Genomic DNA, 25,293 nt, shown 5'->3' with positions numbered 1-25,293 from the left:
AGATCCTATTCTGTGGAGTGCCCGCTCCCATGATCTGCAGATCAGATCCTATTGTGTGTAGTGCCCGCTCCCATGATCTGCAGATCAGATCCTATTCTGTGTAGTGCCCGCTCCCATGATCTGCAGATCAGATCCTATTCTGTGTAGTGCCCGCTCCCATGATTTGCAGATCAGATCCTATTCTGTGTAGTGCCCGCTCCCGGGATCTGCAGATCAGATCCTATTCTGTGTAGTGCCCGCTCCCGGGATCTGCAGATCAGATCCTATTCTGTGTAGTGCCCGCTCCTGGGATCTGCAGATCACATCCTATTCTGTGTAATGTCTGCTCCCAGGATCTGCAGATCAGATCCTAGTCTGTGTAGTGCCCGCTCCCATGATCTGCAGATCAGATCCTATTCTGTGTAGTGTTCGCTCCCAGGATCTGCAGATCAGATCCTATTCTGTGGAGTGCCCCCTCCCAGGATTTGCAGATCAGATCCTATTCTGTGGAGTGCCCCCTCCCTGGATCTGCAGATCAGATCCTATTCTGTGTAGTGCCCGCTCCCAGGATCTGCAGATCAGATCCTATTCTGTGTAGTGCCCGCTCCCGGGATCTGCAGATCAGATCCTATTCTGTGTAGTGCCCGCTCCCAGGATCTGCAGATCAGATCTTATTCTGTGTAGTGCCCGCTCCCATGATCTGCAGATCTGTCCTTTCATGGAGAAGAATAGATTTTTTTATTTTCAGGGGCATGTCCTTTACTTAGATATCGATGGCCTATCCTTAGCATATGTCATCAATATCAGATCGGAGGGGGTGCGACACAGTCATTGATCAGCTGTTACCGACTCCGTCCACACAGCTACATACACTGTGTAGTGCCCGCTCCCGGGATCTGCAGATCAGATCCTATTCTGTGTAGTGCCCGCTCCCGGGATCTGGAGATCAGATCCTATTCTGTGTAGCGCCCGCTCCCAGGATCTGGAGATCAGATCCTATTCTGTGTAGTGCCCGCTCCTGGGATCTGCAGGTCACATCCTATTCTGTGTAATGCCTGCTCCCAGGATCTGCAGATCAGATCCTAGTCTGTGTAGTGCCCACTCCCATGATCTGCAGATCAGATCCTATTCTGTGTAGTGTTCGCTCCCAGGATCTGCAGATCAGATCCTATTCTGTGGAGTGCCCCCTCCCATGATCTGCAGATCAGATCCTATTCTGTGGAGTGCCCCCTCCCGGGATCTGCAGATCAGATCCTATTCTGTGTAGTGCCCGCTCCCAGGATCTGCAGATCAGATCCTATTCTGTGTAGTGCCCACTCCCGGGATCTGCAGATCAGATCCTATTCTGTGTAGTGCCCGCTCCCAGGATCTGCAGATCAGATCTTATTCTGTGTAGTGCCCGCTCCCATGATCTGCAGATCTGTCCTTTCATGGAGAAGAATAGATTTTTTTATTTTCAGGGGCATGTCCTTTACTTAGATATCGATGGCCAATCCTTAGCATATGTCATCAATATCAGATCGGTGGGGGTGTGACACAGTCATTGATCAGCTGTTACCGACTCCGTCCACACAGCTACATACACTGTGTAGTGCCCGCTCCCGGGATCTGCAGATCAGATCCTATTCTGTGTAGTGCCCGCTCCCGGGATCTGCAGATCAGATCCTATTCTGTGTAGTGCCCGCTCCCGGGATCTGCAGATCAGATCCTATTCTGTGTAGTGCCCGCTCCCATGATTTGCAGATCAGATCCTATTCTGTGTAGTGCCCGCTCCCATGATCTGGAGATCAGATCCTATTCTGTGTAGTGCCCGCTCCCAGGATCTGGAGATCAGATCCTATTCTGTGTAGTGCCTGCTCCCATGATCTGCAGATCAGATCCTCTTCTGTGTAGTGCCCGCTCCCATGATCTGCAGATCAGATCTTATTCTGTGTAGTGCCCGCTCCCATGATCTGCAGATCAGATCCTATTCTGTGTAGTGCCCGCTCCCATGATCTGCAGATCAGATCCTTTTCTGTGTAGTGCCCGCTCCCGGGATCTGCAGATCAGATCCTATTCTGTCTAGTGCCCACTCCCGGGATCTGCAGATCAGATCCTATTCTGTGTAGTGCCCGCTCCTGGGATCTGCAGATCACATCCTATTCTGTGTAATGCCTGCTCCCGGGATCTGCAGATCAGATCCTATTCTGTGGAGTGCCCGCTCCCGGGATCTGCAGATCAGATCCTATTCTGTGTAGCGCCCGCTCCCAGGATCTGGAGATCAGATCCTATTCTGTGTAGTGCCTGCTCCCATGATCTGCAGATCAGATCCTCTTCTGTGTAGTGCCCGCTCCCATGATCTGCAGATCAGATCTTATTCTGTGTAGTGCCCGCTCCCATGATCTGCAGATCAGATCCTATTCTGTGTAGTGCCCGCTCCCATGATCTGCAGATCAGATCCTTTTCTGTGTAGTGCCCGCTCCCGGGATCTGCAGATCAGATCCTATTCTGTCTAGTGCCCACTCCCGGGATCTGCAGATCAGATCCTATTCTGTGTAGTGCCCGCTCCTGGGATCTGCAGATCACATCCTATTCTGTGTAATGCCTGCTCCCAGGATCTGCAGATCAGATCCTATTCTGTGGAGTGCCCGCTCCCGGGATCTGCAGATCAGATCCTATTCTGTGGAGTGCCCGCTCCCGGGATCTGCAGATCAGATCCTATTCTGTGGAGTGCCCGCTCCCGGGATCTGCAGATCAGATCCTATTCTGTGTAGTGCCCGCTCCCATGATCTGCAGATCAGATCCTATTCTGTGTAATGCCCGCTCCCATGATCTGCAGATCAGATCCTATTCTGTGTAGTGCCCGCTCCCAGGATTTGCAGATCAGATCCTATTCTGTGTAGTGCCTGCTCCCATGATCTGCAGATCAGATCCTATTCTGTGTAATGCCCGCTCCCGGGATCTGCAGATCAGATCCTATTCTGTGTAGTGCCCGCTCCCGGGATCTGCAGATCAGATCCTATTCTGTGTAGTGCCCACTCCCGGGATCTGCAGATCAGATCCTATTCTGTGTAGTGCCCGCTCCCATGATCTGCAGATCAGATCCTATTCTGTGTAATGCCCGCTCCCATGATCTGCAGATCAGATCCTATTCTGTGTAGTGCCCGCTCCCAGGATTTGCAGATCAGATCCTATTCTGTGTAGTGCCCACTCCCGGGATCTGCAGATCAGATCCTATTCTGTGTAGTGCCCGCTTCCGGGATCTGCAGATCAGATCCTATTCATTTTAATTTGTTGTGAAGGTGGACATTATATTTAAAGGCATCATCTCAGCTGGGATCAAGTGGGGGATGACTAAGCCCAGACCAGCCCATGATTATGAAACTGGATAGCCAAAAAAAAGACAGGACCACCTGGTCATATGGTCACCCAGAATGAAACATGTGGTAGTGCTATGATGTAATGTGCCCTGCAGCAGTGGTCAGTGGATCTATTACAGATGTAAAGAACATCTCTATGCCAAAGACGTGTCGTTATTACTTTTGGGGCCATACATTTTAGGTTGTCCATGGAGTTATCACAAGAATATTGAAAAATGTGCACGATGCTCAGAGACAGACTGTAAAGAGAGAAAATAAAAAACCCAGGAACCTAATTTTGTCCTCGGAGTCTCGAGAACATATGTCATCTTATCAATTGGACTTGTGACTTTCTTCTGAGACTTTGCTCATTTGTATGTTTGGTGAAGCATATGACCTAAACTTTACCCAAAATGTACAGCCCACCTTTGTGTTCTTATCCATGATCTGGAGGACCGGACACTTATTCATGGACCCCACCATCTTTTTCCCAAGCTCGGCACCACCATCGGGTTTATTTTTTCCTTTTTGCAGGAACTGTAGTGATAGAGCTGAGGGCTTTGCTTACATTTGGTGATGCTGCCACCCAACGGTGGGACCTCTGTCTCCCGAGACCCTATAGCCACCATATCAGCTGCCTCTATGGCAGACCCTTGGGTCACGACAATTGGACCAGACCATTATGTGCTTGCAGTTGTTGATGGACCTTGGTCTTGACATTCTAGATATTCTTCATTCTTCTTCCACTTAAGGTTTTGAGTCCACCTTGTTGGCCCAAATATGCTTATAAGCCTCAAATTATATGTTTATGATTTAACATTATAGATCAGAAATTTCCCGCTCTCTGGTTTTGGCAAGATGAGATGTTGCCTACATCGGTACATGATGCCCATACACATCGCCGTCGTGTACCAAGCGGTGCACAGATGGAGTGTTAGTACAATTTGCCACAGTTTCAATGTGTTTCATCTACCCAAACTGCGCAGTCAGAAATCACATAGCAAAATAGGAGTGCATTAGGCTGAAAGCCACCTGGCATCCACCGCATCATGTGTGGGCACCAAATGTGTTATTGAAGGGAAATTAGAAACATTTGGGATTTTATCCTTTTCCAACACCTGACGCCGCTCAATTCCGGCGCTTTAGGCGAGTTCTCAGGTTTCACTTTACATCCTCCATAATCTTCCTCTTCCTTATTGACTTGTCCTACTGTAACTAAGAATCTAATGATTTACATGCTGTGATGAGCACTCATTAGTGCCCCCTACAGGGCACAAGTGCATATATATATATACACACACACAGTATATCAGAGGAAAATATCACTGCATCACAGTAGAGAATGTATGAAATATATCAAAGTATGCTTCTCCTGTGTGTGAATACATAGGTAGATGATTGATAGACACAGTAGATAGATAGATAGATAGATAGATAGATAGATAGATAGATAGATAGATGATAGCCTAATGATGACTCATAGCAGCAACTCCCCATCTTCTTACCATTGTTAAGGATGTACTGGAAGTTACAGGTTCATGCGATACAAATGTATATGAGTCTGACCTGACAATACCATTTGCTGACTGTTAGGTAACTTATGTGACAAGATAACTGACTTAAATCTTAAAGTTCTAAACACATAGACTTTTATTACTTGAAACAGAAAAAGTTCAAATCAATAAAAATATTAGACTTCCACAAAGATATGAGTTAAAGAATCTGCCGCACTTCTCAGTAGTTGCACGTTAAAAGTAGCGGTGTCAGAGTAAGGCCTCTTTCACACATCAGGTTTTCACCGTCAGGCGCGATCCGGCGCTTTTGACAGAAACCGGATCCGGCGAAATGCAATGCCGGATCCGGTTTCCCCCCCATTGACTTGCATTTGCGCCGGATCGTGCAGGATGGCCATGCGTTTCATCCGGTTTTCGCCGGATCCGGCAATGTGTCGCGATCCGGCATCTGGAAAAAAACGGCTACTGTAACGTTTTTTGTCTCTGGCGAAAAAGCCGGACACGCCGGATCCGGCGCGTCCGTCTTTTTCACACAATGAAAGCCTATGAGCGCCGCAATGCGCCTGATCCGGCGAAAGCCGGATCCGGTGGCCGGATCCGTTTTTTTTGGTCTGAGCATGCTCAGTAGCTCTGCCCACAAGACATATATAAAAGCAAGACAGTGGGACCCACAGCCACACCCAACATGCCACCCAAGAAAGCAACCAAGCGAAGCAGGAGAAGGCAGGAGACCACTGCAGCACCATCAGCACCACCACCACCCCAAATGGAGCAGCAAATGGAACATGCAGAGGAGGGGAGGCCAGCAGCAGATGAGAGACGGTAATTATCAAATCCCCCATTCCTCCAAACTAGGGCTATTGAATATCAAGATATTCATTGGCCCTTTGTTTCTCTTTATTCAACAGCCGCCCAATAGATGCAGCAGCAGCAGCAGCAATGGCAGCAGCTGGAACACCACCCACAGGCATGGAGTGTGGCCACCAGGAAGACAGCACATCATCTTCTGGGAGCCCTCCCTCGCATCGTCAGCGTTTGACGGTAAGTTTTTATTTCCAAAATCCATCTTCTCTGTAATATATGTCTATTCATTGCCTTTTATTTCAAAACAGGATTCACAAGATGAAGAGGAGCTCCCAGAAGAAGAAGGAAGGGGTGGACAGACACCTGGAGTGGGCTCACAATTGGTAAGTTTTTTGCATCAAACGCAGAAACACAACATCACACTACACACAGCACATAGAAAACAATGTTCTGCAGACCACACACAGCAAACAAATGCCTACATCCAAAGACATAACATTTTTTGTTTTCTTCTCTAGTCTTCCCAATCTGGTGCTCGGCCAAGAGGTCCTCGCAGTGCCTCCCAGGGTCGTCGGCGACAGCAACGCGGCGGTCACCAGCGTGTAAGTATAAATATTTTTGCTTTGTTTTTTTGCACTTTTTATTTCATTTCTTTTGTGGAGGCTAATTATGTTATTTTTGTCTTTTTCTTTAACAGCCTTCACAGCGTGCTCCCGACTCTGACGGTGAGGATGGAGGACTCGATGTGGACCGCCTCATCGATCTCGTCAGAGAAAGGGAGCCGCTCTGGAATATGGCTGACCGCCGCCACGCTGACCTTATCGTTACCCGACGACTCTGGGAGGAAATCTGTTCTCTCCTTGTGGGCCGCTGGGAGGACCTCGATGTTCGGGCCCAGATTACAGAGCGTAAGTATATACAGTACCGGTTGCTTGATGTAAACCAGTGTTTCCCGAACTCCAGTCCTCGTGGTCCCCACGGATCATGTGTTCAGGATTTCTATTTACTATGGAAATCCTGAAAACATGACCCCTGGGGACCATGAGGACTGGAGTTTGGGAAACACTGATGTTGTATACTAACCACTCCTTTCTCGTTTCAGGGAACAGAATTGTGAATCGGTGGCGGTCTGTGAGGGATCGTTTCAAGAAGGAGTTCAATAAAGAGATGCGGGCCCCGAGTGGATCTGGAGGACGCAGGAGCAAGTACAAGTACGCACAAGCCCTGTCGTTCCTCCGGGAAACAATGGTCACTAGAAGGTAAATATTACACACCTCATGTGAAAAAAAATGTTAGATGTAACTTTTTTTTTTCAGCCAGGGCCATACCATGTCAGTATTTTAATTGTTTTTTTTTCTCTTTATTCCACAGCACGGTGAGCAGCACTCAGGAGCCTGCACGATTGGACCCTTCTGAGGCGATCTCTGAGGAGACCGGCACCGAGGGACACTTCGACCGCCCCGGTACATCTGCACCTTCCCAGCCTTCCCACACATTCGACCCATCTGTCCCATCCACCAGCACAGGAGCATCGTGGCCGCCTACATTACATGAAGCTGCTGGTGAGGAGATCGCTTTCCCTTTACCCCACCCTTCTGCCCCTGCCACCTCTAGTACACCTGCGGGTACTGGGCGGCAGCGGCAGAGGGGTCAGGAAAAGACTTATGCGCCAGAGTTCTTGCATCTGAATGCATCTTTCCAGAACTGTCTAAAAGTCTTGTCAGAGCAAATCTCCGCAGGCTTTCAGCAGATCAACTCCAGCATTCTGGAGGTGAAGACACTTCTGCAAACCATGCATTCAGAAGCAAGATCTTCGCCAAACCACACCTTTTTCAGGTCTGTTGTGGAGCGCATGGAAACGCTCTCTCCTGCCCAGCAGATGCATGTAATGCATTCATGCCACGCTGCTCTCCAGCAAGTTACCTCCCAACCTCCTCCTCCTCCCACCACAGTAGTTCCTCCACCTGCACCCCCTCCAGCCACTTTCCATCCTCCCCCTCCTATTACATCTGCACCCCCTCCAGCCACTTTCCATCCTCCGCCTCCTATTACATCTGCACCCCCTCCAGCCACTTTCCATCCTCCCCCTCCTATTACATACCAGCAACCTCACCAGTACCAGCAACCTTCCCAGTACCAGCAACCTCCCCAGTACCAGACATCTCCCCACTTCCAGCAACCTGCCCCGTACCAAACTCCTTCCCCGTACCAAACTCCTTCCCCATACAACTTTCCATCAACATCATCTGCTCCTACAGTCCCTGCCCAACCCTCCACTCCACCGCCCACCACCTCTTCTGCCTCCCACATGTCCACCCATTCTGTAGCTTTTTCCACACCTTCACCTCTAACTGTTCCTTCCCCACCACGATCCCAGTCCTCTCTCCACACTCCCATTGTCGAAGTGTCCCGCAGCCCCTCCAGCAGTATTTCCACCCCACACTACACCGAGTTATAATGTTTTTTTTGTAATAAAAATGCCCATTGGGTTTCAAACCTTTATTAAAAAAGTTTTTTGAACTTTAAAAACAGTTTACACAAAAAAAAATATTTTAAATAAAAGTTAAATTATTGTTTACACTGGTTGTCTGTCATTTCTTTCTGCGGCGAAATATGTTTAAAAAAAAAGGTTAAATACAGGGTATTTAAAAGGTAAAAAGGTATTCAAAACCAGGTATATAACTGTGGGTAAATTTTAGCTTTTTGCCACAGTTGTGTTCCTGGTTGTGTTTGAAGCAAAGTATTTCACCTAAAAAGTTGTGTTTATTGTTGGTGATTTCCTAACAATGTACACAACTTTTGTTAAAAGGTGAAATACTTTGCATAAAACACAACCAGGAACACACCTGTGGCCTAAAGGTAAAAATAGTAAGACCATGACAAGATAGCCAACTTTGGTTGGCAAAGGTATATACTGTTGGTCCAGAAGGTACACAAGTTTGGTTGGGCACAAATCTTTCACACTCTGTCATCCTGCCAGTGTACTCTGCCTTGAGGTGACATAAAGTATAGTGCAAAATTGTCCCTCATTACTGAAACCGTCACAGAACTTCTAGTGGTAATATTTCCAATGACAACATCCATCTTCGCCAGTAACTTGCTCTTCTCTCCAACCTGCACTTTCTTCTCTACAACCTGTCAAAGAAGGGCTGTAGGAACATGCTATATATAGTTTTCCAGTAGCCAATCCCGTTCGGAAGGCCACAAGGGTCAATTTTAAAAACCGGATCCGGCGTAATCCGTCGAAAAACGGATAGAAAAACGGATGAACCGGATGAGACGGATCCGGTTTTGTCTGTCAAGAACAAGACGGATCCGGCAGAAAACCGGATCCGGCACATCAGGTTTTACAAAACATTTGCCGGATCCGGCATTCCGGCACGACACCGGATCGCGCCTGACGCCGAAAACCTGATGTGTGAAAGTAGCCTATGATGGAAAGAGATCCGAACACCAGACCAACCAATCAGAGAGTTCCGATGGCATTCTAAGGTGGACAGCAGAGTAATCTCAGATGTAACAACTGTTGTCTGCTAACAGTCAAATTGTATTAGAAGATTAATCTTCATCATGTGATTAACAACACAAACACCTTCACACTACGGGGAAGTCAGTTCTTTTAATTAAAAAATTGCATCTACACGCTCTCTCATTTACAAGGGCTCAGAAAATAGAGGGGTATATTGTATCCTGGAGGGGTATAGTTTGGCCTAGGACAGTTTATCCTCAGGGGTATACTATGGCCTGGGCCAAACTATGTCCGTATTTAATATTACACCGGAAACGGACACGTTTGACACTTCACTGTCAGAAGAGATACAAAGAGGAACAGAGGACACGAGGTTAATGTTGATGAAGAAATGGGATCAGTTATTGACCTGACACATTGTAACAGCCGATTCCTGCGGCGGAGGGGGTGCTGGCAGTGACATGGTTAACCCTGGCTATGGATTTGCTCTGGTTTGCATTAAATGCAACCAGATCTGGGAAACATCAATATCATGACGTCAGTGACTGCAGATAACTGACCTGATGAGGGAAACCTCCGGCTGAGGTGACATTAATATGTCCAGGGCCATTTATAATGTACTGGGGGAGGGGGCTTCCCCTGAAAGGAAACTCCCATAAAAAAATAGGCTTCACAAATCTTTTTTGTTCCGTTTGTTCCCTTCCTTGTTCACGAAGTAAAGATTCTTTAACATTCACAGCGGAAATCTTGCATCATTCCCTGGAGTATTAGTGCATAACTGTTCCAATAGCAACCATAAGAATAGTGAGTGCAGCTCTGGAGTATAATACAGGAGGTAACTCAGGATCAGTAATATAATGTATGTACACAGTGACTGCACCAGCAGAATAGTGAGTGCAGCTCTGGGGTATAATACAGGATGTAACTCAGGATCAGTAATGTAATGTATGTACACAGTGACTGCACCAGCAGAATAGTGAGTGCAGCTCTGGAGTATAATACAGGAGGTAACTCAGGATCAGTAATGTAATGTATGTACACAGTGACTGCAGCAGCTGAATAGTGAATGCAGCTCTGGAGTATAATACAGGATGTAACTCAGTATCAGTACTGTAATGTATGTACAGTGACTGCACCAGCAGAATAGTGAGTGCAGCTCTGGGTTATAATACAGGATGTAACTCAGGATCAGTAATATAATGTATGTACACAGTGACTGCACCAGCAGAATAGTGAGTGCAGCTCTGGAGTATAATACAGGATGTAACTCAGGATCAGTAATGTTGTATGTACACAGTGACTACACCAGCAGAATAGTGAGTGCAGCTCTGGAGTATAATACAGGATGTAACTCAGGATCAGTAATGTTGTATGTACACAGTGAGTGCACCAGCAGAATAGCGAGTGCAGCTCTGATGTACATTGCAGAATGAAAATTTTACTTCTTATAAATGAACCTTTCAGACTTGTGTCCTGTGTGTCTGGAGCTGTGTGATGAGGTTGATGATGGTGATATCCATGTGCAGTCCATATTCTGTGTACAGTGGGAGGTGATGGGACACATTCAGCCAATTATCAGTAACATTTTAATTGCTGCTGATTTGCTCTGTGTGTGATGAGTTTGTGATGTCTGATGGGTGATGAAATTATGAGGGCGTTGGTGAAAGAACACGGAGTCATATGTATAAGCCGCGCTCTCTCCGCCAATCACCCGTGACTCCGCGTGGAGTGAGGATATATTTGAAGCCTCATTAACCTCAATACAAAATATGAAAAAATGGTGATGGCAAATATGGGAAAGTTTCTGGATTCCGCTGCCTGGAGAGATGGGATGGAGCGTTCCCGAGGCTTCTGCTTCATTGTTTCCAGTTCCTCTTTTTTTCAATGGCGACTACCAGGCTTTTCTAATTACTAGTGATGAGCGAACAAACAGACAATCCCTGCCTGTGTTGTGGCTGTCGAACACACATGAGGCATGCAGCCACGGGGACTTAAACATATTATTCGAGAACACTGAAGACACTCGGTTAGCACCCGACCATGATAATGTAAGGAGGTGGCGGGGACCCTCATGTACCATCTTTCTCCTTAACGCTGTTCACCTGTGTCACGCGCGGCACCCTGATGTTTTATTAATGTTTTACTCTTGTAATGTATTGTGCTTTTAGCTTAGGGATAGACTAGGATATAGTATAAGGGGGGCATCATAGAGAGAGGGTAGTATAGAATATATATAAGAGTTAGTAAGGTGTAGGCAGCATAGAAGTTAAGTATATGGGAGGGGCGCAGAGCAGCACAGAGCAGGGAGATATAGGAAAGGCACTTCCTGTTTAGAATCAAATGCCCGGGCAACTTGCCCAAGGGCAGGATGCATATTGTAAGACAGTTACAGGCTGTGGGGATAAAGCTGCGGACTGCAGTAAGGGGCCCCAGGCTGGAGAGCAGTTTAAACGGGCACCAGCTCAACGAAATCATCTCCAGGAAGGAGTCAGGGTCTGAAACTGGGGCGGGAGCAGCTGAGACGCCGTTCCCAGCACCTTTCCCTAATGGAACTGAATGAGGGGCTGACAGGGAGCTGGTGACGTGTCGCTTACAGATGGGACACGAATTGTCCAAAGAGGCTGCCCGGATGGCAGGTACAAGGGAGACATGGGCTAGACACAAATGGTCAAAAGAGATGGCAGAGATTGCCAGGAGCAAAGAAAGAGAGATTAGAATAGAGTCTGCCCGGAAGGCAGGGAAAGTACAGGAAACGTTGCCTGTGTGAACTGTGCTGCTGATGTGATGGATGCCTTATTGTTTAGTAAAGTTCAACTGTTAGAAAAGAACTGTGACTTTGTGGTGTTTCATGGAACTTGGAAGCCAGAAGCTGGAGTGACAGAGATTGAAGAGATTCCAGCACACACACAGCAAAAAGGACATGGTATTTCATCTGTAGGGCTCCAGGGTGTGGGAACAGTACAGCCTGTGGCCACGACTACCACCCTGGCCGCCTTACAATAACACCATATCCGGGCACACTCACTCATCACTAATTATTGTGTAAATCATCTCTTTTTTTTACTACCATCATCAGAAATTAAATGACCTTGTTTAAAGGTTATGTCCAATTTGGCAGCTATTTATTTAGCGTGTTCTAATGCTGTCTGTTCATATTCTCCCCCCATAGTCGGATTCTGCATTTGCACCGCCGTGTGCTCCTAACATACATTTAGTAAGTAACCATCAGTAGGGAAAAAAACGGAAGAGAGTATGACTGCAGGATCAGACTTCCCAAGCTTTGTTTGTAGTCTGTTACTATGGTTACACTTGGGTCTGCATGGGAGCTGTAGTCACAAAACGGTTGCTTCCTTTTTTTTATACTTTAGATGCATTAATTGTTGCAAAAGTGAGCATGCCCTTTAAAACCAAAATCTCAATTTAGGTAGAAGAATAGGTTATAGCACGCTATTGCTTACTGTTTTCAGCCAGTTCAGACTAGAATAACTGTTCCCTTTATTTTTTTGAGCAGGGTATATACTCTGTTACAATGTTTCTGGTTCCATCCGACATTGTGTGCGAGCAGCAGTGCTCTCCTCTGTAGGCACCAGGAATGGAGCGCCAGGCCCCAGCAGCTGCGCAGTTAATCCTTTGGGCTTTGAACAGATACAAATGGAAATAAAAGGGACAAATTTCTATTTTATGTTTGTTTTTTTTTCTCAAGGCTGGATAATGGCCGATACAACATCAGCGGCCAGAGGACCCGCCATCGTGCAGCCTTGAAAGCGCCGAAGTAGCTGTGAATGTTGTGGACTGCAACAATGTTACCAAGAAGAAATGCAAAGCTCCTATGGAGGAAACGTGAATCACTGAGCTCCACAGCGGATGAAGAAAGTCACGAGACAACAGCGCTGGCGACGCTCGGAAACCGCCACATCGTGCAACAATATAGGACTAGTAATCTTCAGAAAGTCAGCGGGGATCAGTAATCCACAACAGAAAGAGGGTGCAAGCATGGAAGAAACGGGCGCCATGTTTATCAGCATTTCCCCTTTAAATGTCAATAGTTCATTGAGTGATTTTATTTAAAGAGACATGAATGAAAGTTACGACATGAAGACCGGCGTAAAAAATGGCGCAGACAAGACCTGCAGCTTTATGTGAATGGGGGCGAACATATTGCCAAACCATATAATGATTTTACCTGATAGCTTTGTGGAGGATGAAGTCCAGGATTGGGGTCCCACTGACCCCCTGTAGTAATGGGGGTCCCACTGGCCCCCTGGAGGAATGGGGGTGATCTGACCGGCCCAGGACAATGGGTCCAATCCTTAACAAGACCCTTGAGATCTGGCACTTTGAGGGTCATCGCCTGTTCCTTATATGGTGGGCTTTCGGACTCTGCTATGTGGGGCTGAATGAAGACCAGTCGGGAACCCAAATGTTGAAAATGCAACACTTTTGCACATTGGTCTGTATGATCCACAGTGATTGGTACATGGAGCCCAATAAAAGCAGGAACAGAGCCTGGGCCCCTTCTCTCCATGTGTCCCACCACTGCCCCGCGGGATGTCACTAGGGTAAGTACGTCTTAGGTTACCTTCACTTCATGTCCAGTAATAATCTGACGGCAAAAAAGTTGTACAGAAAGAACTTTGTGCATTTTTAAAAACTGATTTCACCTAGATCCATTTTTTTTTTATCATTGTCATCTATGGAGAGTGGATCCGCTAGTCATCCATCTGGTTTTCTTTCATTTCAAAAGGATCCATTTTTTGTTTAACGGATCAGTTTCAAATTGAAGTTAATGACTGGCTGATTGGCGGATTAGTGGATCCGTTCTCCATAGACGTCAATGTTAAAAAAAATGGATCCTGGTGAAAATCAGTTTTTAAAAAAAAAAAAATGCACAAAATTGTTTATGCAAAAATTATTTGCTAACGGATTATTACTGGACACGTGAACATGCCGGGTATTGAGACGCGAGACTCGTGCGAGTTTCTCACAAGTGTGACCCCGGCCTCACAGCTTAACCATTGTGTAATGAAAACTGAAACTTTCTCAAACTTTCTGCATCAACTCTCCACCATGTTCTAGATCTCTGCTTGCTGTTAGTGTTCCCATCCAGATGATGAAAACTCATCCTTGTACCGCTCACAGCTCAGAGGGGTTATCCGACACCGAAATACATTGTTATAGCCATGAATAGTGTTAGAACCATAAATGGAGGCAGCGCTGCCGCAAATCCAACACCTGCTACTCCAGAGGTCTGCTCTGCTCAGAAGTCAGGACCGCTGCAGCCCATCACAGGCCATTTATGGCTTTAAAATAAAATGTATCTCACGTGAGTAGAAAAGCGTGTCATCACATGTTTCTCTTCTAGTTACCTGACTGCTGCAGCCAATCACAGGTTGCAGCGGTTCTGGGGATTTACTTAGTGGATCAGAAATTGCTTCTGAGGCCGATGCGTCCACGCCTAGAAAACGTTTTTTTTCTCCGGTGTCAGACAACCCCTTTAAGGGTTTGTTACATTGTGTCCACTACGGACAATGCTCCAGACTGATACATTGTAACAAACGTCCATTTGTCTCGCTGGTGAATTTCACGGTCAGAGTTGCTCTCATTCACTGACAGGAGGCAGAGATATTGAATAAGGTAAAGAATCAGAGACAATTGTTATATTTTCCTTATACAAAGATTACTCCATGTCAACCATGATAATGACCCTATCGGTCCCCGCACGGAGGGAGCCCAGCCCTAAAGTGGCGTCACGAGGCCTCGCCCGCTGATGCTTCGCCCTCTTCATCTCACAGTTAATGCAGAAATTGTGCTTTACCCTGAATATCCCGTGATTATCATTAGACAAAATGATGAATTAATTCACTTACGGAGAGTGGAAGCCGCGATTATCCTGTCTCGGCGGATGATGATGATGATGACTATGGCTTCCTTCCTGCATTAGAAAATAAGGATTGTCCTGTGTAGGAACAAAGCAAGAAACTCTGTACATAAGAGCAACCGCGAGCTGGGGGCGGCAAATACTAAGGGGGTCTCCTCCTCTACCCCAGAGTAACTCTCAGTAAGGGGTCTTGCAGGTAGAAGCCCCTGCACCCGGGGAACAGCAGCTTCAGAGACAAACCAGTATGAAGCTGACGGGGCCTGTAAGTAGTGACCCAGATACATAGACGCATGTTCCCATGTTGTGATATCAGGCATCAAGGGACATATACATAATGAAGGAAATGTGCAAATAAGAAGCGTAATATGGAAAATAATTCACCAGCATCCTGCGTCAGAGACGCTTTATACATATAGCACCTGGGGGTCTGCGCAAACCTAAGTCCACCTCTACACACTGCATATAGCATTCATGTAAAGAAGGAAACTGCATAAAAAGCCAGTTTCTGCATAAATTACATTTCATCCTATATTATGCTCCAGAGCTGCACTCACTATTCTGCTGGTGCAGTCACTGTGTACATATATTACATTACTGATCCTGAGTTACATCCTGTATTATACTCCAGAGCTGCACTCACTATTCTGATGGTGCAGTCACTGTGTACATACATTACATTACTGATCCTGAGTTACATCCTGTATTATACTCCAGAGCTGCACTCACTATTCTGATGGTGCAGTCACTGTGTACCTACATTATATTACTGATCCTGAGTTACATCCTGTGTTATATCCCAGAGCTGCACTCACTATTCTGCTGCTGCAGTCACTGTGTACATACATTACATTACTGATCCTGAGTTACACCCTGTATTATACCCCAGAGCTGCACTCACTATTCTACTGGTGCAGTCACTGTGCACATACATTACATTACTGATCCTCAATTACATCCTGCATTATACTCCAGAGCTGCACTCACTATTCTGCTGGTGCAGTCACTGTGCACATACATTACATTACTGATCCTGAATTACATCCTGTATTATACCCCAGAGCTGTGCTCACTATTCTCCTGGTGCAGTCACTGTGTACATATATTACATTACTGATCCTGAGTTACATCCTGTATTATACTCCAGAGCTGCACTCACTATTCTGATGATGCAGTCACTGTGTACATACATTATATTACTGATCCTGAGTTACATCCTGTGTTATATCTCAGAGCTGCACTCACTATTCTGCTGGTGCAGTCACTGTGTACATTACATTACTGATCCTGAGTTACACCCTGTATTATACCCCAGAGCTGCACTCACTATTCTACTGGTGCAGTCACTGTGCACATACATTACATTACTGATCCTGAATTACATCCTGTATTATACTCCAGAGCTGCACTCACTATTCTGCTGGTGCAGTCACTGTGTACATACATTACATTACTGATCCTGAGTTACAACCTGTGTTATATCCCAGAGCTGCACTCACTATTCTGCTGCTGCAGTCACTGTGTACATACATTACATTACTGATCCTGAGTTACATCCTGTATTATACTCCAGAGCTGCACTCACTATTCTACTGGTGCAGTCACTGTGCACATACATTACATTACTGATCCTGAGTTACATCCTGTATTATACCCCAGAGCTGCACTCACTATTCTGCTGGTGCAGTCACTGTGTACATACATTACATTACTGATCCTGAGTTACATCCTGTATTATACTCCAGAGCTGCACTCACTATTCTGCTGGTGCAGTCACTGTGTACATGTATTACATTACTGATCCTGAGTTACATGCTGTATTATACCCCAGAGCTGCACTCACTATTCTGCTGGTGCAGTCACTGTGTACATACATTACATTACTGATCCTGAGCTACATCCTGTATTATACCCCAGAGCTGCACTCACTATTACTGTTGGTGCAGTCACTGTGTACATACATTACATTACTGATCCTGAGCTACATCCTGTATTATACTCCTGAGCTGCACTCACTGTTCTGCTGGTGCAGTCACTGTGTACATACATTACTGATCCTGTACTGATCCTGAGTTACATCCTGTATTATACTTTAGAGCTGCACTCACTATTCTGCTGGTGCAGTCACTGTGTACATACATTTCATTACTGATCCTGAGTTACATCCTGTATTATACTCCAGAGCTGCACTCACTATTCTGCTGGTGCAGTCACTGTGTACATACATTTCATTACTGATCCTGAGTTACCTCCAGTGACTGCACCAGCAGAATAGTGAGTGCAGCTCTGGAGTATAATACATGATGTAACTCAGGATCAGTAATGTAATGTATGTACACAGTGACTGCACCAGCAGAATAGTGAGTTCATCTCTGGAGTATAAAACATGAGGTAACTCGGGATCAGTAATGTATGTATGTACACAGTGACTGCACCAGCAGAATAGTGAGCGCAGCTCTGGGGTATAATACAGGATGTAACTCAGGATCAGTAATGTAATGTATGTACACTGTGACTGCACCAGCAGAATAGTGAGTGCAGCTCTGGAGTATAATACAGGATGTAACTCAGGATCACTAATGTATTGTGTGTACACAGTGACTGCACCAGCAGAATAGTGAGTGCAGCTCTGGAGTATAATACATGATGTAACTCAGGATCAGTAATGTAATGTATGTACACAGTGACTGCACCAGCAGAATAGTGAGTTCATCTCTGGAGTATAAAACATGAGGTAACTCGGGATCAGTAATGTATGTATGTACACAGTGACTGCACCAGCAGAATAGTGAGTGCAGCTCTGGAGTATAATACAGGATGTAACTCAGGATCACTAATGTATTGTGTGTACACAGTGACTGCACCAGCAGAATAGTGAGTGCAGCTCTGGAGTATAATACAGGATGTAACTCAGGATCAGTAATGTAATGTATGTACACAGTGACTGCATCAGCAGAATAGCTGAGTGCAGCTCTGGGGTGTAATACAGGATATAACTCAAGATCAGTAATGTAATGAATGTACACAGTGACTGCACCAGCAGAATAGTGATTGCAGCTCTGGGGAATAACACAGGATGTAACTCAGGATCAGTAATGTAATGTATGTACACAGTGACTGCACCATCAGAATAGTGAGTGCAGCTCTGGAGTATAATACAGGATGTAACTCAGAATCAGTAATGTAATGTATGTACACAGTGACCGCACCAGCAGAATAGTGAGTGCAGCTCTGGAATATAATACAGGATGTAACTCAGGAGCAGTAATGTAATGTATTTACACAGTGACTGCAACAGCAGAATAGTGAGTGCAGCTCTGGAGTATAATACAGTGTGTAACTCAGGATCAGAGCAGGATGTCAAGTATTTATAATTATAACATGACTTCATGGAGTGTGGGAAGGTGTATGCAGAGTGATGGGGAGTGATGACCACTGTGCACCTTACATTTATACCAATGGATTGGACATAACCAATCAGTCTTGCTGTTCTGTTTTTCCTTCCCCTTCATTGCCCTGCACAATATGCTCCAGACAGACAATATTAACAGCTTCTGGCCTCATGTAGTTTTACATTAACAATACCCCTCCTGCCTCCTCCTTCTTCCCCAGTCTCCTGTAGATAGAGACCTCTCTCCTCTGTTCTGCTCAGGTTGTTTAGTCTTATGTATATTTTATGTATAAACCCTTTTCACATGTGCAGCACAGTGGAATTAATGGTGCTTTAAAATTAAATTATTATCATCAAGCTGCTGTTTTTGACTTTTCATTTTCGTAAATCACCAAGTATCTGATGCCTGTGATCCGGAATGCCTCATGTTGGGAGTTGTAGTTTCACAACAGGTGGAGAAATATTCAGAATTGAGAATTCGGAATATTTTTCTATCTACTGGCTAACACGGTACAAAGATATACATCTTTCCTGTATCACAGCAGGTGCACTGATCAGATCCACAACTCTCACAATGAAAACCTGCTGCACTTTCCTCCTCCTTCGGTGTCCAGAAGATGCAGAATACTGAAGCTATTGGGTGGGCTAATACCCAGGTAGCAGCAGCATTTTACAACAACCCTCTCCAATAATCATCGACCCACTAAACCAGAAAGCCAACACTGCCCATAAATGCTATGATCAGCCTGATAACAGGGAACAATAGATTGTAAGCTGCTGAGCAGTCATTGGAAAAAGGAATCATAGTCAGATGCATTAAGTGAATAGTGAGCTCATATACCCAGAAGCCCACCCCAGCCCTGGTCCATGCCCAGAGGGTCTGCAGGTCTGTAAATAGCAGTAGTCCTGTTTCTGCAGAGACCCCAGAGATGATACATAGTAATGCTGGAAATGATGGTGCAGCTACAAAATAACAAGCTGCGCAGCAGCAGAGGAGGGGGCTTCACTGTGTGTTACCCCGGGAGAAGGGTCCAGGTGCCCGATTTTACACCCTAATCCACCTCTGTGCATAGCAACATTAACCGGTTCGGTGCTGAAAACACTTCTCCACACACAGTGGCTTCAGATTTGGTAGCAGAAGGGTTAACGCCAGACCTTTAGCATAATCAAGTAATGATAGAATGAGACAATGTAACAAGAGGAGTCAATATTGTAACACAAGGGGCAACAAAAAACTGAGAACAATAAACTGAGGGTCCAATAACCACAGAGGGGTCGTTTTAGTAGTAAAATATATTTAAGCATTCATCATAATATCATCATCATCATCATCATCATTACTTACAGCCGCATGCCTTACACCATGAAGACAGGCTGCTCCCACTCCAGTCCCTACTGCGTGACACATGAGGTGGGCACAGGGGGCTTCATTGTGTCTAATAGGTAAAGTCCCCCCCCCCAATAGGTATCCATACAAAATGCTGCAAAGGTAGGAAAGGGTTAAGGGGGGTCTCACACAATCCTTTTCCTGTCCCCCTTGCACAGGATCTTCTTGAAGGCTCTCCTGAAGTCATGGTTGAAGATGGTGTAGATGACAGGGTTCAGGGAACTGTTGCAATAACCAAACCAGAAGAAGAACTTGAAGAGAGTCTCAGGGACACTGCAGCTCTTGTTACAGATGGCGATGAGGCAGTAAGTGAAGAAAAAGGGGAACCAGCACACCACGAAGACCCCAATGACCACAGCCAGGACGAAGGTGAACCTCTTCTCCCTGTTCTGCCTCCCTCTCCACCTGGAGGCTTTGGCACTCCTCTCGTCCTCTCTCCTTGGGAGGCTGTCCCCAGGTTTGATCTGGCTCAGCTTGGTCTTGCCCTTGCCCCTTGCTGCCTTGTCTTGCTTCTTCTTGGAGGAATACTGGAGGTCTTCCCTATTCTCAGAAGATGAGGAGTCCTCCATGTCCACTCCATTGGCCTCTGCTTCGCGGTGCTGCTCCTCTCCAGAACCTCCAGCCTTCTCTCCATTCAGCTTGATAGGCAGCTCCTTGTCTGCACAACCATTCTGCTTCTTCTCAGGGTCCTCATTGCTCCTCTTACTGGGGGGGACCCTCGTCCTTTTCTTGGCGATCTGGTAGATCCTGATGTAGACTAGGATCATGATGACACAAGGGGCGAAGAAGGAGCCGATGCAGGAGGAGATGATGTACCATTTCTCCTCGTTGATCTTGCACTTGGGCTCCTCTATTTTGCCACTCTCCTTCTCAATGGTGATGAGAGGTGGGAAGGAGATGACAGCTGAGATCACCCAGACGATGAAGATGATGCACTTGATCCTTCGAGGGGTCCTCTTCAGGTTGTACTCAATGGCTTGTGTGATGGACCAGTACCGGTCCAGGCTGATGGCGCAGAGATGGACTATGGATGAGGTGCAGAAGAGGACATCTAGGGCAAGGTAGATCTCACACCACACCTTGCCAAAGTACCAGTACCCCATCACCTCGTTGGACAAGGAAAATGGTATGACCAAGGTGGCCACAAGAATGTCAGCCGATGCCAGGGACACCAGGAACAAGTTCTGGGGAGCTTTGAGGGCTCTACTAGTAAAGACAGCGATGACAACCAGGACATTGCCAAAGACGGTGAAGAGCATGAGTATGCCGGCCAGGGAGATGAGGGCCAGGGTGACCTGCAGGGAGTACGGGGGTCCAGACACGTCCGAGCTCGTCCCATTGTGCTCGGTGCTGTTGGAGCAGTCTCTCAGGCACTCCATGGCAGAGATGCCCCCCCTATCAGCGACCGAGGTCTCAAAATTAATCATGAAATATCGAGGTGGTCTTCCCTGGGGTGTAATAGTGAGCCATGCCAGGCTGAGCCCCCCACTCAGGGGCGCCCTACAGGCTCCATGCCCTCCTGCCTCTCCTCACAGGTGGAATGTCCACAGCAGTCATGCGAGACTGAGCGATCCCGTCCACACCCTTACCTGCCCGAAACCTGGCCTCTCAGCGTGGAGGGGGCTGCAAGGGTTAAGCGCACAGTTTATAAGGACACAGGACATTGCAGCCACAAACTTTCCAGACAATCACTGGGATCCATGGTGTGGAAGAGTCTCAGGTGGGTGCTGCTGTATGGTCAGTGCTCAAAGTCTTGTGGGTGATGCCAGGCTGCTGTATGGTCAGTGCTCAAAGTCCTGTGGGTGCTGCCAGGCTGCTGTATGGTCAGTGCTCAGAGTCCTGTGGGTGCTGCCAGGCTGCTGTATGGTCAGTGCTCAGAGTCCTGTGGGTGCTGCCAGGCTGCTGTATGGTCAGTGCTCAGGGTCCTATGGTTGCTGCCAGGCTGCTGTATGGTCAGTGCTCAGAGTCCTGTGGGTGCTGCCAGGCTGCTGTATGGTCAGTGCTCAGAGTCCTGTGGGTGCTGCCAGGCTGCTGTATGGTCAGTGCTCAGGGTCCTATGGTTGCTGCCAGGCTGCTGTATGGTCAGTGCTCAGGGTCCTGTGGGTGCTGCCAGGCTGCTGTATGGTCAGTGCTCAGAGTCCTGTGGGTGCTGCCAGGCTGCTGTATGGTCAGTGCTCAGAGTCCTGTGGGTGCTGCCAGGCTGCTGTATGGTCAGTGCTCAGGGTCCTATGGTTGCTGCCAGGCTGCTGTATGGTCAGTGCTCAGAGTCCTGTGGGTGCTGCCAGGCTGCTGTATGGTCAGTGCTCAGGGTCCTATGGTTGCTGCCAGGCTGCTGTATGGTCAGTGCTCAGGGTCCTGTGGGTGCTGCCAGGCTGCTGTATGGTCAGTTCTCAGGGTCCTGTGGGTGCTGCCAGGCTGCTGTATGGTCAGTGCTCAGGGTCCTGTGGGTGCTGCCAGGCTGATATATGGTCAGTGCTCAGGGTCCTGTAGGTGATGCCAGGCTGCTGTATGGTCAGTGCTCAGGGTCCTGTGGGTGCTGCCAGACTGCTGTATGGTCAGTGCTCAGGGTCCTGTGGGTGCTGCCAGGCTAGTGTATGGTCAGTGCTCAGAGTCCTGTGGGTGCTGCCAAGCTCTGGGTGAATCAGCGCTTTGGATGAGCTGGGTGCTGCCAGGAGCTGCTTGCAGGTTGGGCAGGTAATATCAGTAATATGGGCTGAGACAAGTTGTAGTAGATTCAGTGGTCAGGTGAGCTGGGCGCTGCAGGTTCGGTGGTCTCTGCCAGGCTGCAGGAGGGTGATCTGGGCGCTTTCAGGCAAAATGCAAAGCTCAGAGACAATTGGGTGTTTCCAAGTGTTGGGTACAGAGTCTGCATTTACTGCCAAACAATAAGAGGTTCGGTGCTTTTAGTTTGCTGGGTGCTGCCAGAGTCTGGGTGCAGTTTGCTGGGTGCTGCCAGAGTCTGGGTGCAGTTTGCTGGGTGCTGCCAGAGTCTGGGTGCAGTTTGCTGGGTGCTGCCAGAGTCTGGGTGCAGTTTGCTGGGTGCTGCCAGAGTCTGGGTGCTGTTTGCTGGGTGCTGCCAGAGTCTGGGTGCTGTTTGCTGGGTGCTGCCAGAGTCTGGGTGCTGTTTGCTGGGTGCTGCCAGAGTCTGGGTGCAGTTTGCTGGGTGCTGCCAGAGTCTGGGTGCTGTTTGCTGGGTGCTGCCAGGGAATGAGTGCAGTTTTCTTGGTACTATCAAGATTCTGGGTGCAGATTTTTTTGGTGCTGCCAGGGAATGAGTGCAGTTTTCTTGGTGCTGCCAGGGTCTGGGTGCAGTTTGCTGGGTGCTGCCAGGGTTTAGGTGCAGATTGCTGGGTGTTGCCAAGGTCTGGGTGCAGTTTGCAGGAGTCTGCCCAGTAGAGGTGGCAGCAGGCTCAGGGTGTGCAGGGTGATGGTCTCTTGCAGTTGGGTGCTGCTGTGTCATCTGCTGCCTGTGTGTCTGATCGCGGGCTGAGGACAGATCTGCTTGTGCTGCTGTACGAGCTCCAGCACTGGACATTTATAGCTGCACAATCAGCGCTGAACTAGAGAACAGGCAACGTCAGCCCCCCCACGTGGGAATCTGCCATCTCTACACCCTCCACACCCTCATCCTCAGAGTGCAGCTGGGGAGGGTGCAGCACCCAGAGCTCAGGCAGCTGCCTGCCGACCCTAGGACAACACTTCTGTACTGACCCCAGGCTGCTCCCCTGACACAGCAGACAGGGCTCAGGCTCCAGGAGCCGAGCACAGGCGTCATAGCCAGCAACCAGGCTACTGGACAAGAAAGAGCAAGCACAGCTGTCACCAGCAGTGTGTATGGTACCTAGAACATAACACCTACAGTACACAGAGACTGTACAGCCAGATACCTAGAACACAACACCTACAGTATACAGAGGCTGTACAGCCAGATACCTAGAACATAACACCTACAATATACAGAGGCTGTACAGCCAGATACCTAGAACATAACACCTACAGTATACAGAGACTGTGCAGCCAGATACCTAGAACATAACACCTACAGTATACAGAGACTGTACAGCCAGATACCTAGAACATAACACCTACAGTATACAGAGACTGTACAGCCAGATACCTAGAACACAACACCTACAGTATACAGAGGCTGTACAGCCAGATACCTAGAACATAACACCTACAGTATACAGAGACTGTACAGCCAGATACCTAGAACATAACACCTACAGTATACAGAGACTGTACAGCCAGATACCTAGAACATAACACCTACAGTATACAGAGACTGTACAGCCAGATCCCTAGAAAATAACACCTACAGTACACAGAGACTGTACAGCCAGATACCTAGAACATAACACCTACAGTATACAGAGGCTGTACAGCCAGATACCTAGAACACAACACCTACAGTATACAGAGGCTGTACAGCCAGATACCTAGAACATAACACCTACAGTATACAGAGACTGTACAGCCAGATACCTAGAACATAACACCTACAGTATACAGAGACTGTACAGCCAGATACCTAGAACATAACACCTACAGTATACAGAGACTGTACAGCCAGATCCCTAGAAAATAACACCTACAGTACACAGAGACTGTACAGCCAGATACCTAGGACATAACACCTACAGTATACAGAGGCTGTACAGCCAGATACCTAGAACATAACACCTACAGTACACAGAGACTGTACAGCCAGATACCTAGGACATAACACCTACAATATACAGAGGCTGTACAGCCAGATACCTAGAACATAACACCTACAATACACAGAGACTGTACAGCCAGATACCTAGAACATAACACCTACAGTATACAGAGACTGTACAGCCAGATACCTAGAACATGACACCTACAATACACAGAGACTGTGCAGCCAGATACCTAGAACATAACACCTACAGTATACAGAGACTGTACAGCCAGATACCTAGAACATAACACCTACAGTACACAGAGACTGTACAGCTAGATACCTAGAACATAACACCTACAGTATACAGAGACTGTACAGCCAGATACCTAGAACATAACACCTACAGTATACAGAGACTGTACAGCCAGATACCTAGAACATAACACATACAGTCTACAGAGACTGTACAGCCAGATACCTAGAACATAACACCTACAGTACACAGAGACTGTACAGCCAGATACCTAGAACATAACACCTACAGTATACAGAGGCTGTACAGCCAGATACCTAGAACATAACACCTACAGTACACAGAGAGTGTACAGCCAGATACCTAGAACATAACACCTACAGTATACAGAGACTGTACAGCCAGATACCTAGAACATAACACCTACAGTACACAGAGACTGTACAGCTAGATACCTAGAACATAACACCTACAGTACACAGAGAGTGTACAGCCAGATCCCTAGAAAATAACACCTACAGTATACAGAGGCTGTACAGCCAGATACCTAGAACATAACACCTACAGTACACAGAGAGTGTACAGCCAGATACCTAGAACATAACACCTACAGTATACAGAGGCTGTACAGC

At 47.1% G+C, this 25,293-nt stretch overlaps 1 protein-coding gene and 1 long non-coding RNA gene across 2 annotated transcripts in view; one reads left to right on the top strand and one right to left on the bottom strand.

Annotated features, from left to right (window-relative positions):
• LOC141074868 (uncharacterized) overlaps window positions 1-13,300 on the top strand; it is a 295,233-nt gene extending 281,933 nt beyond the window's left edge. Inside the window, exon 3 of the long non-coding RNA XR_012227232.1 lies at window positions 12,808-13,300. This is a non-coding gene — a long non-coding RNA (uncharacterized lncRNA). The remainder of the gene's footprint in view (window positions 1-12,807) is intronic.
• A 6,320-nt stretch (window positions 13,301-19,620) lies between these two features.
• ADRA2A (adrenoceptor alpha 2A) lies at window positions 19,621-23,343 on the bottom strand. The gene has a single exon (XM_073562132.1). It carries the CDS (start codon window positions 21,182-21,184, stop codon window positions 19,883-19,885), a length of 1,302 nt encoding a protein of 433 aa, XP_073418233.1. The 5' UTR covers window positions 21,185-23,343; the 3' UTR covers window positions 19,621-19,882.
• Window positions 23,344-25,293: the final 1,950 nt, after the last annotated feature.

Source organism: Dendrobates tinctorius, unplaced genomic scaffold (assembly GCF_039654945.1).
Source record: "Dendrobates tinctorius isolate UK_male_01 unplaced genomic scaffold, ASM3965494v1 ptg000341l, whole genome shotgun sequence".
Lineage (NCBI taxonomy): Eukaryota > Metazoa > Chordata > Amphibia > Anura > Dendrobatidae > Dendrobates > Dendrobates tinctorius.
The sequence above is the reverse complement of the archived record's forward strand: the minus strand, read 5'-3'. Positions and strand labels throughout refer to the sequence as shown.